At 31.7% G+C, this 13,413-nt stretch overlaps 2 protein-coding genes across 2 annotated transcripts; both read left to right on the top strand.

Moving 5' to 3' along the window:
* The first annotated feature begins 356 nt into the window (after window positions 1-356).
* LOC108487631 (uncharacterized) lies at window positions 357-3,221 on the top strand. Its single transcript, XM_017792014.2, has 5 exons — window positions 357-602; window positions 715-1,285; window positions 1,578-2,088; window positions 2,167-2,248; window positions 2,830-3,221. The coding sequence occupies exons 1-5, from the start codon at window positions 546-548 to the stop codon at window positions 3,043-3,045; spliced, it is 1,437 nt and encodes a 478-aa protein (XP_017647503.1). The 5' UTR covers window positions 357-545; the 3' UTR covers window positions 3,046-3,221.
* Window positions 3,222-9,370: 6,149 nt separating this feature from the next.
* On the top strand, window positions 9,371-12,685 carry LOC108465774 (proteasome subunit alpha type-5-like). Its single transcript, XM_017766156.2, has 10 exons — window positions 9,371-9,478; window positions 9,584-9,620; window positions 9,718-9,799; window positions 9,909-9,989; window positions 10,593-10,706; window positions 10,786-10,887; window positions 11,105-11,163; window positions 11,951-12,053; window positions 12,203-12,268; window positions 12,372-12,685. Exons 2-10 carry the CDS (start codon window positions 9,607-9,609, stop codon window positions 12,462-12,464), a joined length of 714 nt encoding a protein of 237 aa, XP_017621645.1. The 5' UTR covers window positions 9,371-9,478; window positions 9,584-9,606; the 3' UTR covers window positions 12,465-12,685.
* The last annotated feature ends 728 nt before the right edge of the window (window positions 12,686-13,413 follow it).

Below are 13,413 nucleotides of genomic sequence, written 5' to 3'. Positions count from 1 at the left end.
AAAAAAGATGATTTTTTTTTTTATCCTTGTCCATTTCTTTGCTTTTAGCTTAGAGAACTGATGATGACTCTCAAAGAGTCAAGGGTTCAAAGGGTTCTATTTTACTTTATATTATATTTGCATTTGTAGTATTAAATTATGTTCACCTCCCAAAGTTCCTCTTCTTTTGATGGAGTACTATTTCGTCTCTTAGCTTATTTTTATCTAATTTCGTGAGAGTGGGACAATGTGTCACTGTTGTTTCATTTTGAAAGGGTGAGGCATTTTCAGACAGATATCAAAAGCTTTTGTTTAGTGGTTATCTAGCCCCATGTGGGTCTTATGAACAGTACATTGGTCCATGGTTTCTACCCGTATAAGCTTCTTTTTTTTTAATCCTTGTTTAGCTATCTGTTCAAAAACCTTCAAACCCATCTCCTATCGCTTTCACATGCCACAGTTTATATTTAGTCATTATCATTTTCAAACATTGATGCAGCTCGGCAATTTAACTTGACCAAGTTTGCCAAAAAGAAAAAAGAAACTCAGGTTATCTTCAAGAAAAAATGGATCTTTCAAGTCCCAAATGCTTTCAAGCTCAACTTTTGTTTCCATCTAGTGGGGTATTTGAGCTTAAGGATCCCAATTTTTTTTTTTTGTTTTTGTTCTTTTGTGTTTCTTGATTTCGTTTTCAGTCACAGGCTCACAACATGTGTGTGTTTTCATGTGATTCAGGAACCAGGGGTGGGGACTAATGCAAGCCTTTATGGACAAAGCAATGGTAACCCCTTTGCAGACACATTTTCAGACCCACTTTGTAAGCTTAATCTCAAGGAGACATCTGAGTTTGTCAAGTCATTTCCAATGGCGGCTTCAAACACCACCACTACCACCACCACCACAGGTTTAGATGTTTCAATGCAAAGGAGGAGAGGGGTGAACTCAGTGACAACACAAAGGAGAGTTTTGGAAACTCCTTGTACACCAGGTAGGCCAGTTTTCAGCTTCAGTGGTAGCAATCTAGCTAGAAAGAGCTTTCCTTCAAAATGGGACGATGCAGAGAAATGGTTAATCAGCAGCTCTTGCCATGAATCTCCTGCTCATACCATTAAGTCACCACTTGAGTCATCAAAGGTAACTAAACAATGTGATAACTTTAAGCAACAAGCTGAAGTATTTGCTGAGAAATCAAGGGTCACTGAGGAAAAAATTACAAAGGTTGTAAAAGGGCCAGTTTCATTGGAACATCATAATCCAACCAGAGGTTTTAGTGGAATCCCAGGTTCCACTGATGTCTTTCTAAAAGGTAGTATGGTATCTAACAATTTTTTGAGTCATTATGATTGTCTTTTTCTTCACCTTTTTTGGCCTTTTGAAAGCTTAGTAGTACTTTTAAGCTGCTCCACTGTTTGATCATTTTGCTTTTTTTAGATAAGAACAAAAAATTCCAGCTTTGATTAGAATAAAGAATTTGGACTTTTTTGCATGAATGATGAAAATGGGGGGGTTTGAATCAATAAAATAGTTTATTGAAAGCTTATAAATTTTGGTTAAAATTGAGGAGAGCACTTAGTTTTGCTTTTGATTAATGAATGTAGATAAGTTCACGGATGAGGTAGAACCAATTTTACCAAATTTCAGATGTTCAGAGCCTTCAAGGGAAGGGTTTCTTTTCAGAAACTCAGTGAGCGAAACCATGACAGATGCAGGCACTGAAATGTACCATGATGTTAAACATAAAGATGTTGGGACAGAGATGACTCCACTAGGAAGTTCCACAACATCTAGATGCCACACACCTTGCAAGAGCTCATCACCTGCTCGGCATAACACACCGGCTAATAGGTCGGGTCCGTTGGCATCCGGCAATTCGAATAGTTCTAATAGCACTATCGACATTTCCCAGCTGCAAGAATGTCATCTAGCTAAACTACAGCTAGGGTCTCAATACGATTCTATCACATCCAATTGGAGCTCGAGGGAAGAGGAGGAGGAGGAAGTGTCAAAGAGCCTTAGACATTTCGAAACCGGCAGTGCGTGCCGGAAAAGTGTGTCGGATTCGAGAACTCCTGCATGGGAAGAAGAGGAAAGGACTAAATGTTGCCTGAGGTAATGATGTAAAAAAATATTTGTTATCATTGTCCATGTTATGTAGCATATCAACAATGACTGTAATTTGGGTCGCAGGTACCAAAGAGAGGAAGCAAAAATCCAAGCTTGGGTGAACCTTCAAAATGCAAAAGCAGAAGCTCAATCAAGAAAGCTTGAGGTACTTTTTTTCAATCCTTTCTCGACCTTACAGCATGTTCCTATTCGAGCACTTGTTAAACCATAAAGTTCAATCATCAATGGCTACCTTTGAGCCTGAATTTCTTTTGCTGCAATATTGATATGCTGTCGACAGTTAAGACCAAAGATTTTCATGCTGGTTGGACCATATCCGAACTTATTAAATCGATATTTCTTCCTCGAGCCACTCGAAGATACATCTCATCTCTTGCTTTTCTTGACTAGCCCACCTCTGCTAGAGTGTCTTCCCTCAATTGAATATACTTTTATCTGCATGCTTCAACCTTAAAATATATAAATGAAGAAAGCTAAAGTCATCAAGTCCCTATTTTTATATTGCAACCCGTGGTAGTTGTAACTTGTAATTCCATGTGAAGTTCCAGCATTAAAAAATACATGGGAAATTGAAATGTTTACTCCATCTGAGTTGTCTCCTACTTGGAAGCTTGGTTTTTAGCCATTGTTGAAAATAAGCTCTCTAGAGCATTTAATAAAGGACCATGTGACAATGATCCCATTAATGTACTGACATATAATGTTGTGAACTGAACCCTTTTGCAGGTGAAAATACAAAAAATGAGATCAAAGTTAGAAGAGAAATTAATGAAACGAATGGCGGTTGTTCATAGAAAAGCCGAAGAATGGAGAGCTTCAGCCCAACAGCAACATGCTGAGCAAATGCAAAAGCCAAACAACATTCTGATTAGTAACCGAAGTAACTTGCAATTTTCAGGCAACATTTCATGTGGTTGTTTCCCTTGCAATAACAGCCGCTAATCCAATGTCCCATTGAGTGTAATCCCAAAACCCCATTCTTGCAAAGCTTTTTCATGGAAGAAAAAATCACACCAGCAATATTGTTGTCAACTGTTGCATGAAAATGGGATCATATCGGAAAAATTTTCACCATTTCTGATATAAAAGTAGTACAGATATTGTTATGCTGCCAATAACTTACCATTGTTGTGCCATTTCATTTGCCTTTTATCTTCGAATTATGTTGTTGGTGACCCACCCCAGAATTAAGGAACTTGTCTCTTTATTTTTATTTTTTTTTGGGGGGGAGAAGCACAAGGATTAAGGAACTTGTCTGGTAATGCTGCCACTGTGGACCAGAAGCTTTAGGATATTATTACTCTAGAGTTTGATCGAGTGATAAACATAGTCTCAACTAATTAAGGACCTATGACAGCCATTAAACAAATGCGTCACAATTGTTTAAGAATACCAATGGGAGGAATGAAAAAGGGAAGTCTACCAAGTTTTGTCTAAGTTGTTTTTAAAAGCAAAACGGGAACTGAAGTCCCCTACAAACAAAAGCCAGCAAAGCTATAGATACAGTTACATTGAATAGAGAGTGGTAGAGGATCTTGGTTTTGTATCAAAGCTTGGAAAGATAAGTAAACCTAAACTTTATCACGAAGAATGGGAACTTTTATTGCTTGAATCAAGCCTCCTGCCTAAAATAGGAACAAAGAAAAGATTTGGCACGTTATATCAACCTTCTCAGCCAATGGTACACTCAACCATCAATTAAGATGCAATTAAACTCCAAACAAAATCTAATTCTTACAAAAACTCGATGGAAAATAGTTTTTGGTTTACAATCTTTTTTTTTTCTACTTTATTCTTAAACTAATACAATGAAGAAAAATATCAATAAAAGCTGCATGGAGGCCTATTAGGAGATAGATTGTATTTTGACCCATTTACTAAAAAAAATAAGCAAATTAGTCTTTATATATTAGATTAATGAGTAAAAAGGTCCTTTCGAGTAAAATTTTCATCAATTTCTATGATTAAAAACTGATGATTCTGACAGAATAATCAGACAATTACATGTGGCATGCCATGTGTATCTCATTTTAATACACATGGACAATTTTTAAACCGTAAAAATTAATGAATTTTTTTACAGAAGAATTAATTTATTCTTTGATCTAATGTATAAAGATTAATTTATCCATGTTTTTAAAGGAGAAAACAAAATGCAATCCACTCTTAGTACAAAAATTTCTATAATATTTTTACTGAAAATTTGTTATTAATGTTACATTTGAAACATAAATACACATAAATTTTGAAACTATGCTCTCTTTTTTTTTTTTTTTTGTCTTTTTATTGTTGTCTATGTCTGAATCATCAGCCTTCGAATACACTCCCCATGTTGCAGCTAAATTACAATAAGCCTATTGCTCAGCTTCACCCCATTCCCGGTAGAGTATGGACTGGCAACGGCAGCCACAGTATCTTAGGCAAAGATATGGTAAATGTCATGGAGCGCAGTTTTCTCGGATCCAAAAGAACAAGTTACTATTATGACGATAAACACCCATAAAAAACAATACACACAAAAAACCAAAGCAGGCAAAAGCAGTAGTTGCAGAAGAAGCACAACACATCTGACACTACCTAAGCCTATGATTTAGAGATTAGCTAATTGCATGTGGCCATCGTATACTGTCACAACTTGCAACTTTATGATACATCTGTTCCTTTTTAACCATTAACAGTAATAAGTTAGATGCCATTGTTTTAAAAAAAAAAAAACAGAGTTAGATGCCATTGTTAAGCTTGAAGAACAACACCAAGCAAAATTTTCAGACTTTAATCAATTAAAATCTGAGAGTAACCTTTTTGGCAAACTTTAGAATTATTCAACCAACATAAGTTTATTTCTTTTTTGAGCACTAAATTATAAAAATTTTAATTTAAATTATTTATGTTTTGATCATTCTCGTTAAATGGTTCTTTTCTAATTAGTAGAATTGCACATTTAATCTTTAATACTTACATATTTTATTAATTTAATTTTAATTCTAAATAATTCAATAAATTTAACCCTCCATATTTATAAACTCTATCAATTTGATCCTTAAACATATATAATTAATATTTAATATAATTAAATGATTATATATATTATGAATGCAAATTTTTTGAGTATTTTTAGGACAAAAATGTGTTATCCTTGGAGAATATGTTAGCCGTGAAAATTAGATTTAAATAGAACGTTTAAGCAATTGGCTATAGATTTAAGTACGATCCTGCGAACATGTTGGTGTCCGGTATGTCGACGTTGTCCGGTAACCAGAGGGTTTCGATGAAGATACTATGGTCGTATTGATGGTCACATTGTACGGTTTTTTGGGAAGAGGAGAGCGTGTTTAGAGGTGGAAATGATAGTGGATTTAGCTCCATGAACTGCAAACTTCCTGGCTAGGTTTATCAAGGGGATTCGATGGACTCTTCTTATGATAATTGCGTAATTTTTTGAATTATTTGTGGCAATTCTTTTATTACATTATACTGTGTTGATAATTATATTATTTATTTTTATATTTTATTTATTATGTATTTAGGAAATAGTTGGAAAAAAAAGTAACTTAAAGTTTATTTTAGGTAAATTTTTGCATATTAAACTTTCAATACTGGTATAATAACTTTAATATTTTTGTCACAACTTGAGTTATGATTTTTTTTTTATCTCATAAATTTGAAGAAAACTGAAAATTTTAATTGAAGTTATTTCATGACTCAAACTCAAAAAATATTAAGAAGGTGCTCAAAAATAATTTGGAAGTCTGATGTAAAAAATGTCAAGAAACCTAGAAAATTTTTGGGACCTAAACATAGCCACCTTAATTTTATTCTATTTTTGCGCTTTATTTTTTTATGGAGTTTTATACCCTTCTTTTTAGTCGAAGGATTTTCTTGAAATTTGTGAAATTTAATTATTTTTAATATTTTTTTGTTCTTTAGTATTTGCTTGTCTCCTGCTTGAATTATAATTTTTCTATTTTACAACATGTTTACAATCGTTATTTTATTTTTTAAAAGTATTTTTGACAATAATAATAAATACTATTAAAATTTTTGAAAGTTTTTCACATAACTTTTTAAAATATTTTTAACATTAATAGTAAACTAGCCTTATATGGTGTGCACATGCTTTCTAACTTATATAATATAAATAATAATTATATGTTTATTAGTTAGAATTGAGTAAATTATCAAAATGTAAGAAGAGATTAAATTGTTAAGTGATCATCAACAATTATAATCAATTTATTAAATAACATTAAAATTATTTTTATATCGACGATTAATCCTTTGAAACAAAAATTTACTTTTGACTAGAGTTTTTTTTCATTGATTTTTCCCACCTCGTCTTTACTTTATTTATTTTTATTTAATAAAATTATTATCGGTCTCTATAGATAAATCCTATTTACCACTTTCTACTAATCTTATATTTTCAAATAAGTCTTTATTTTTGTAGTACTCGATAACCTATAATTGATACTGACGGAAAGAAAAACATTTCCAGAAGAGGGGATGTTGTTGAATCCATGGGTTCCAAAGAGAATGAGATTACCAAGTTCCCTTTTTAGTTCCAAAAAGAACACAATTTAGGGTTGGAATCAAAAGAACAGAGAATGAGAAACTGGTAATCGAATTGATAACAGGGTCTTAAAGCGAACACTTTGGGGGTTTTTGAAAGTCAGCATGTTTGACTACATATCACCCACTAAATCTTTAGTTTCATCACCAATGGATTAATATCAATATTATTATTAATATAAAAAGATGTGAGTTTAAATATAATTAAATACGTTTATCTTTTTATTTAAAAAAATTCAACTAAGAAGTAAACAAAGAAAATTATAAATCTAGAAACAAAAACGAGAAAGATTGAAGCATACAAATCAAGAAACATAGCACCAAATCCAGTCAAAGGCACTCGTTTATATAGCCAAACGCCTTTTTGATGTGAGATTAATGATCTCTTATTATTCTACATAATTTTGTGATAGTAAAAGTATTTTCATAATATATGATATTATTTTTATATATTTTGAGGAAAAATATAATATAATATTTTGTACTTTTTCATAAAATATAACAATTGTTTAATTATATGGATATAATGATCAAATTAATAGAAGTTATAAATGTGAAAAAGTTATATTCATTGAATTATTTAGAATTTTGATCAAATTGATAAAATGTGAAAGTATTGAGGACTAAATCTGTTATTATACTAATTAGAAAAATGTTACATCAGTTGATCATTTAACAGAGAGTGACCAAAACAGAAATAATCTAAAACATTAGTGAAGAAATTGAAATTTTTTATAGTTTGTTGACCAAAACAAAAACACCTTAATAATTAGATAATTAATTATACACTTTACCATTTTTAAACATATCTAAACTAATCTCAAATGTCAAGTGATATTAAGATTTTGATAAATCATTGAAAAATTAGATCAACTAAAATTAATATTTTCCACAATTTTTTAATAAAAAAGTGTGAATTTTTAAAATTCTTTTATTTTATTTTAACTTTATCTTTTAAATACTTTATTTTTAAAATTATATTTATCAAATAATTTATTTATATTCCATCTTTAATTTCAAAAATATTCCAAACAAAATTTACAACTTAAATTTAATAATTAGTTTTTAACACTTATTTTTATTATTTAAAATTTCAATTTATTAATAAGGGAATAAATTACCCAACGAAGTCAAAGCCTAAATTCTTGTGTTATGGGTAGATCTCTTTCTCAATAAATGGGTTGAAGATTGAAACCTCCCCAATCTGTTGACGATAATTCTCTTTTAAGAAATAAGCTAAAATTCATTTAAGCGGTTGGATATTTGAAAATAAATCTGAACCGCTAAATCATGCCAACTCAGCATTTATATAACCTGAAACTACAAGTTAAATTATTTTCGACATGAGTGAACCCATTTAAAGAATTTTAATCATATAAGTGAAGACCACTTAATTTTTTATTGCCTCCTTTGGTTAACAAAATAATTAATACAAATATAAAATTAAAATTAAAAATTAGTAATATTTTTATAAAAATTAAAATATTTTAAAATAAACAAAAATATTCTTCTTGAAGTATGAGAGTGGCTAAATATTATTAATTAAATTAATTTATTGTCAACTCATATATTAAAATATGTGTAAAAAATAATATTCCTACCAAACATGTTCAAAAATAATATCTTATAATTAAGTAGTCAGCATTTACCCTTAACAAATTTACTAAATGTAGAGAATTAATTAGTGAACTCGCTCTAGTAGATATATTAGAAAACTAAAAAAAATCTAGTAAGCTAATAAAAATAATTAAATAATAAATATGATTAAAGAGATTCAATATGAAAATAAAATAATTTTTTTTAAGAAAACTTCAAAATATCAATTCAATCCCTCCTACTATTTTTAGAGTAACAAATCGATTCAATTATCAAAATATTGATCCGAACTAGACCTGATCATGGGTCGAGCTACTTGGCTTGGCCCGAATGCCCACTCGAAACATGAGAGGGTTTGGGCAAAAATATGGGATCAAAAAATGGGCTTAGACAAAAAAAATAAGGTCCGTTTAGAAAAGGGACCTGCCTCGGGTAAGATATTTTTGGTCCGGGCCCATCCTGAATTCACTACAAAAAAAGCTGCTTTTTTTTAAAAAAAAAATTCTTGTAGTTTTCTCCATTTGTTACCATTTTACTATTATGTTGCTACTATTTTATTGTTATTGTTTAGATATTGTATAAAACTTATTTTATTGTTAATTTTATTATTATTTTAAAGGAATTTGTTAATTTTATTATTATTTTAGAGGCATTTGCTTGTTGATTTGTATTTATCTTAGTGTTATTTAAGTCTACATATTTTTTAAAATTTATTATCAATTTGTTGGAAAATATTTATTTTGATGTTTTTAATATTTTTGATTTATTATATATATTTAAAATTATATAAAAAATAAAAATTAATACAAAGTAGTCGAGTCGAGCTTAGGTTTTAGTATTTTTATTTGAGTCGGGTTTAGATAAAATTTTAAGCCCTTTTTTCATGTCAGGCTAGGCCCGGGTCTAGTTAATGGGCTTAAAATTTTAGTTGAGCCCAGCCCAAATCAGACCCGGTCCAGCCCATGATCACCTCTAAATCGGAACCTTAGAAATTCAAAAAACAACAAAGAAATGTAAGGGAACGGGCTATCCAACAGAGTCAAAGCCCAAACTATTGGGCATATGCACTGCTTATGATTTATGATTTATTCACGTCCTGAAACGCAGCCGTTTTACAGGCTGTCTTGTTTCGCAAGAAGACTAGAATACTTTAAGAAAAGCTCCCTCTTTCTTTTCGCTCAGTGGCTCTCTCTTAGTACTCTCTTCACAAGTAAATCATCTCTCTCTTTTTTCTTTTTTTCTTTTGAAGTTAATTTTCTTTTCAGAAATAAGCTAAAAAATTGTGGGTTTTTTTTGTTCTTTGGGGTTTTGTTAGATCTAACATCCAATCGATCCAAGATGTTTCTCACCAGGTACCATATCAAAACATATTGGTTCCTCATCAAGTTTTTATTTATTTATTTTTCTTCTTTTTTTTTTAAATAATGTTTTGGTGATTGGTCTATGAAGGACTGAGTATGACCGTGGGGTGAACACATTTTCTCCGGAGGGAAGATTGTTCCAGGTAGAATATGCTATTGAGGCCATCAAGGTAAAATCCTTTTTTGCTATTGTATCCTTTTTTGCTATTGTGTCCTTTTTTATTTTATAAATTTTTGGGTTGCTTTGATGTTAATGGGTTTTTATTAATTGAACTACAGCTGGGTTCAACTGCAATTGGGTTAAAGACCAAAGAAGGTGTTGTGTTAGCTGTCGAGAAGCGTATTACTTCGCCATTGTTGGTCTGTACTCTTACTTGATTTAATACCATTACATTTGCAGATTATTTTTCCTAAAAGGGTTTTTTTTAATCCCCTTTTGCTTTAATTTGTTATGTATTGTTTGCTAAAATGCAATTTAAGGATATGTTTTTTAAGGTGTGGAGTTCCATTTGGAGAATGAGGTTATTGCTAGCTCTTAGGGATATAAGGAGTATCTTTTGACCTACGACCTACTTTTCAGTTGCAAGCATGTCAATATGTTTATTAATAGTCAATACCCTAGAATTGAAAATCTGGGTCCAAGCGACGGAGTTTGCTATTGTCGACTCGCATAATGTGATAGACAGTATGCTGGTTCTATGTGATGTAATGAAATGTTAAGACATGTCAAGTATTCTATCCAACTAGTTATTGCCTTTTTTTTCTTCTCTGTATGCTGCTCGATTCTCCCTAAGATTCCTTCACCTGCCACATCTTTACTTAAGACTTACAATTGAAGCTGCATTCTTCTTAAAAATGATACTTGATGTCCACCACGTAGCATGTGTTGCATATAGTAGATTTTGTGGGATGTAGATTATTGCAACTTCTTCCCAGCCTCATAAGTACTGGACTCTCTTTCAGGAGCCCAGCAGTGTTGAGAAGATTATGGAAATTGATGAACATATAGGATGTGCTATGAGTGGCTTGATTGCTGATGCCCGTACACTTGTTGAACATGCACGAGTTGAGACTCAGGTACCATAGTTGTTGTGCCCTACCCTTTGATGTGAAATTTTTTTGCAACTTTATGCTGATATCTTCTACGGTCACACAGAACCACAGATTCTCATATGGCGAGCCAATGACTGTAGAGTCCACAACACAAGCTCTTTGTGACCTGGCCCTTCGATTTGGTGAAGGAGATGAAGAATCCATGGTATGGTTGCTTATAATTTCTACACATAGTTATAGAAATTTTAAGCTCCTTTTTCATGATACTTTTTGCTCATTTTAGTAAGCTATAAACAGAGGGCCACAGCCAGTATGACTTCTACAATTGTGCATTTAGTTTCTTTTTTCTTATGATGCAGAATTCTATCCATGACATTACTTTTTAAGTGCTTATTTACATGTCATATCGTTTTCTTATACAGTCCCGGCCATTTGGGGTGTCTCTTCTTATTGCTGGTCATGATGAGAATGGGCCTAGCTTGTAAGTATCAGATGAGTTTTCGTTATGTTGATTTTCATGTAGAAAAATCTCTTTCAACATATGGAAAGATGAATGAGTTTCTTTTAGGACGAACATTTATCTTAATTATGTCACTAGATAATTATATCATCACTATTGTGATTTTTTAAAGTTTATTCACTGAACTGCCCTTCCCTGAAGAATGCAATCTATTAAAAAATTTTGTCACTACAATTAAAACTGTTCCCAGGGTCTATATGTTGTTATTTGCAAGTGGTGATTTGGTAGAGATATGATTATAAGGTACATACTTATCACCGCATGCTTGTTTTAAATTGTAAGATTTTAAGAAGTTAAAACTGTAATAAGCTCTAATGTGTCATGTACCTGATGTGACTGCCATGCTGTGACATATTTTTGCAAGACTAGATGGTTACAGATCAAACACTGTATTTCACTAAATCAACTTTCAGATAAGTGCTTCATTTGCTGTTGCTTGCTGATTTACAATTATAGCATGGTTCTTCAAAGCCTATGCTCTTCAGCATTGTTATAAACTTTGTATTAGGTAGTTATAAATCCCTAAGTATTTAAATTAGGAGGTTTCCAAATTATTATTTTCAATTAGAATGAGTTATGGTTTCCTTGGTTGGACAGATAGAATGAAGTATCCAGGCTCTGTTAGGGGAAAAAAGAAAAACCAATAGGGTTCCCTGTAGAATGCAGAACAAAATTGACTGGCATTGTACTGATAAGCACTAATATCTTCTCGTGCTGTCATTTACCAGTTCTAACTTCTCTTTTGCAGATACTATACTGATCCCTCTGGCACATTTTGGCAATGCAATGCAAAAGCTATAGGCTCAGGTTCCGAAGGTGCAGACAGCTCTTTGCAAGAGCAATACAACAAGGTATATCTTCGTCTCTGTTTGTATGTTGTTTTTCAGCTTTAGGAATGCTTACCTTGGTGACCTTATCCGTTTAGGATTGTTTTACACACATATAATTATGAGTATTTTTGGTGCTGAGTTACCAAGGGATTTTTCACCCCCACCTGCAGGACCTGACTCTTCTAGAAGCTGAAACTGTTGCTCTGTCCATTTTAAAGCAAGTAATGGAAGAGAAGGTAAAGTTTCACGCGAAAACATTCAGTTTTGAGGTTCCGTTATATGTATTTGTTTAATTTTGCTGACTAATATATGCACCATTGAACAACGATATTACTGCAGGTGACTCCCAACAATGTTGATATTGCCAAAGTAGCACCAACATACCATCTATACACCCCTTCAGAGGTGGAAGCTATCATTACTCGCCTATGAGAATGCGCTGCCATCATACGATCTTACCATGCAACAACCTGCTTTACTGTCATAATGATGCATGACTTGAGGGGGAGAAGCTTGTATTTGTTTCGTGGGATTCAAGCTGTGAAACGTTATTTTTGGTGTGGCACTAAACTCATCTACTCTTTCAGTTGGATAATTTAATTACACCAGATCAGAAAAAAGAACCTTTTTTAATTGGATATTATGTTCTCGAATTCTTGGACTCGGTTACCCATATTATTGCTTTTTAATGTCAATTTGGCCTTGCATTCACAAGAAAGATAAGCAAGGACTAAGGTGGGCAAACGTGGCTAGCATTGTCAAGTTGAGTGAAAATACCTCGGTGAAAGTGAAAGTAAAACCATTCTCATAATGGTCCTTGACAATGCTCGGCTATTTTATTCTTCTAATCTAAAAAAAATTAATATTTACAAAAATAACTTTGGTTTAAAAATATTCACCCAAATGACTTGAAATAAATAGTAAAATTTAGTTATGAGAATTAGATGGCGGTATCATTATTTTTTATTAAAAAATATTTTTATGATTTAAGACACTATTATTTTATATTAAAAAATATTTTTATGATTTAGGACACTAGATGGCCAACACCTACATATTTTTTTAAAAATAATTTTTTAGATGTTGGCACAGTGATGATTGGTATCCTTTTATTTGATTAAAAAATATTTTTTTGGGTGTGGTATTGGCCAACAAATGGCCAAAATCACTAAACAAAAGAGATTGAGAATATTGCAACATAATATTTTTTGTTTTTCATTTTTTATTTCTCAAATTTAATTATATATTTTATATTTTAAAATAATATTGAAATACTTATCATGTTTTTCAATTATTATTGCATCACTCACATTATTATTAAATTTTAAAATTAATTTAAAATAACATGTTAATTGTAAACGGACTAATTTGTCCGGGTCCA

This window comes from Gossypium arboreum, chromosome 10 (assembly GCF_025698485.1).
Source record: "Gossypium arboreum isolate Shixiya-1 chromosome 10, ASM2569848v2, whole genome shotgun sequence".
NCBI lineage: Eukaryota > Viridiplantae > Streptophyta > Magnoliopsida > Malvales > Malvaceae > Gossypium > Gossypium arboreum.
Note: the sequence above shows the minus strand (reverse complement) of the source record. Positions and strands in the feature narration are given on the sequence as shown.